Below are 3,401 nucleotides of genomic sequence, written 5' to 3' on the forward strand. Positions count from 1 at the left end.
TAGGACGGACGCCTGTATCTTTGTAGTGACTGGGTGTATTGATACACCATCCACAGTGTAATTAATAACTTCACCATGCTCAAAGCGATATTCAATGTCTGCTTTTTTTCAATAGGTGACCTTCTTTGCAAGGCATTGGAAAATCTCCCTGGTCTTTGTGGTTGAATCTATGTTTGAAATTCACTGCTCAACTGAGGGACCTTACAGATAAATGTATGTGTGGGATACAGAGATGAGGTAGTCATTAAAAAAAATGTAAGCATTATTATTGCACACATGTGACTTGTTGAGCACATTTTCACTCCTGAACTTATTTAGGCTTGACATAACAAAGGGGTTGAATACTTATTGACTCAAGACATTTCAGCTTTTAAATTTTAATTAATTTGTAAACATTTCTAAAAAGATAATTCCACTTTGACATTATGGGGTATTGTGTGTAGGCCAGTGACACAAAATCTCAATTTAATCCATTTTAAATTCAGGCTGTAACACAACAAAATGTGGAAAAAGTCAAGGGGTGTGAATACTTTTCTGAAGGCACTGGTTCTACCTGGAACCAGAGGGTTCTTCCTGAGAGGGTTCTAATTGGAACTCAAAAGGGTTCCCCTACAGGGACAAAACAAAGAACCCACAAAGTTTCCTTGTGAAAAGGTTCTAGAATATTTAATGGTTCAATGTGGCAACCAAAAGTTTCCCCCAAAGGGACAAATGACAGAATGTCTATTGGTTCTAATCTTTTAACAATCTCTATCATACCCACAGATCCAGTGGCGTAGCAGGTCATTCAGGTTATTGGCAACTGAGAGCTTGTGAGTTCAAATCCCAAGTGAGGTTGTCTCCCAAGCAATCAGAATGTTGATGGTTTGCTAAACCACGCCCAGCATTATCACATTTCCCAGCATGCTCTATTGCAGTTAGATTTTTTGAATTGTTTGTTTCAATATCTGTGTTTTTGCATGTACATTGATAGATTCATCCATAAAGATAAATAACATACATTTTTTGTATAAACTGATCCAATCTGTTAGTTGGATTTATTGCACCCGTTACTGAAATAGTTATTCCAGTTTATATGGTTTAGGATAGTCTCATTCACACATTCACCAGAGTCAGGTATAGACAGAGCACGAGAGTCAGGTATAAACAGAGCAAAAAGGGCACCAGAGACGGGTATAAACAGGGCACCAGAATCAGGTATAAACAGGGCAAACAGAGCACCAGAGTCAGGTATAAACAAGGTACCAGAGTCGGGTATAAACAAGGCACCAGAGTCAGGTATAAACAAGGCACCAGAGTCGGGTATAAACAAGGCACCAGAGTCGGGTATAAACAAGGCACCAGAGTCGGGTATAAACAAGGCACCAGAGTCGGGTATAAACAGGGAACCAGAGTCAGGTATAAACAAGGCACCAGAGTCGGGTATAAACAGGGAACCAGAGTCGGGTATAAACAGGGAACCAGTCCTATTTTGTTAGAATAGACTAACCAGGGAACTATTAGTTGTCCTGTGATAACATGCCAGCATGAACACCATAGTAGACCTTTGTCTGTCTCATCAGAACAGAGGAAGCTCCTCTGTGTGTGTGTGTGTGTGTGTGTGTGTGTGTGTGTGTGCGTTAAACAAAGAGCTGATTACCGGTTGGTCTAACTAAGAAAGCTCAGTCAGAGACCAGGAAACACTTCTGCTTCAGACTCAGACATTGTTTGGGTTGGACAGCAGTCTCTCTGCGTGTCTCATCACAAAGAAACAAAGGAAAGACGTTTATAGCAGGATGTGGATTCAAAGTTGTTAACAATAAGCTCAGTAGATCAGTAGACCAGTAGATCAGTAGACCAGTAGACCAGTAGATCAGTAGATCAGTAGACCAGTAGATCAGTAGCTCAGTAGACCAGTAGACCAGTAGATCAGTAGACCAGTAGATCAGTAGACCAGTAGATCAGTAGACCAGTAGCTCAGTAGATCAGTAGATCAGTAGACCAGTAGACCAGTAGATCAGTAGACCAGTAGATCAGTAGACCAGTAGACCAGTAGACCAGTAGATCAGTAGACCAGTAGATCAGTAGACCAGTAGATCAGTAGACCAGTAGCTCAGTAGATCAGTAGATCAGTAGACCAGTAGACCAGTAGATCAGTAGACCAGTAGATCAGTAGACCAGTAGATCAGTAGACCAGTAGCTCAGTAGATCAGTAGATCAGTAGACCAGTAGCTCAGTAGATCAGTAGATCAGTAGACCAGTAGATCAGTAGATCAGTAGTGTGTATCATTGTCTTACAGCTGTGTAGTAAAGTAGATCAGGACTGTGTCCAGATCACAGTATGCTGTAACTCATCTTGGCTTTCTGTATTCCAGGTCCTAACCAATTTGGTTTTGGATGAGCTTCTACCCTCTCTACAGACAGAACTTCTGACCAGACTAAAGGGGAAGAAAGCAGAGAGGAAGAGGGTTTGGTTCTCTGTGAGTCACTGAACATCTCAGAACTGTCCTTTATTCAGAAAGTCCTTCAGTAATGCTATAGTGAACTGGTTCTTCAGCTCTGAGTTCTGTAGTCCTGTAGTGATCTCTGCTCTATTCCCCCGATGCTCAGACATTGGAGGCAGCCTATAAGCTGGTCCTGGATCAGCTAACAGAGGGTCTATATAATGCTGTACTCAGCTGTGTTCTGTTGTCCCCCCCAGACGTTGGACGCCGCGTACCATCTGGTCCAGGACCAGCTGAGGGAGGGTCTGAAGGTTCTGAAGGAGGAGTGTAAAGAGACAGCCAGGTCTCAGGAAGCTCTGGTTCGCTCTGATATGGACCAGATAGCCAGTTCTAGAGCCTTCCTACAGGCCAAGCTACAAGGTGCAGTACGATGATGGGGATCTACAGATGGAGTAGCCTGGGTCAAGAATGGGTCAAGAATGGGTCAAGAATGGGTCAAGAATGAATTGTGGTGTAAAGGAGAGAGTAACAAAGATTTAACACGTTAGGATCCAAGATAGGATATTGTGGGAACTGAATGAATGAAAAAGCAACAGTTATTGGGACAGTAGTTGTGAGGAGCCGATATGTTGTTACTTATATCAAACTTGTAAAACCATTCCCATAACATTCACATCCGTTGTTCCGTCCGTCCCCATAGCCTCTGTCAGTGACCCGGCAGTAAAGTTCTGCAGTGAGAACGTGTCTCGCACCTAGCGTCCATCTTGGAAGAGCTGATGTCTCCCGTGACGGGGGCTTCCAGGGGGTTCGGCTTCTCCTGGAGGGGGAAATGAACGCTCTCAGTCTGGGTTTCCGAGGGAGGGAGGGGGGCAAGAGGGGTTCAACCAGGAAGAGGGTGTTGGTGGATCAAAAGGTTGGTCTAGTTTCATTGCGTAAGCGTGAACAGCGTAACAGTGAACAGTGTAACCGTGGAACAGC

At 43.6% G+C, this 3,401-nt stretch overlaps 1 protein-coding gene across 1 annotated transcript; it reads left to right on the forward strand.

Moving 5' to 3' along the window:
* The first annotated feature begins 1,526 nt into the window (after nt 1-1,526).
* Nucleotides 1,527-3,179, forward strand: LOC123489018 (protein Niban 1-like). Its single transcript, XM_045219730.1, has 4 exons — nt 1,527-1,538; nt 2,355-2,459; nt 2,681-2,843; nt 3,124-3,179. The coding sequence occupies exons 1-4, from the start codon at nt 1,527-1,529 to the stop codon at nt 3,177-3,179; spliced, it is 336 nt and encodes a 111-aa protein (XP_045075665.1).
* The last annotated feature ends 222 nt before the right edge of the window (nt 3,180-3,401 follow it).

Source organism: Coregonus clupeaformis, unplaced genomic scaffold (assembly GCF_020615455.1).
Source record: "Coregonus clupeaformis isolate EN_2021a unplaced genomic scaffold, ASM2061545v1 scaf2687, whole genome shotgun sequence".
NCBI lineage: Eukaryota > Metazoa > Chordata > Actinopteri > Salmoniformes > Salmonidae > Coregonus > Coregonus clupeaformis.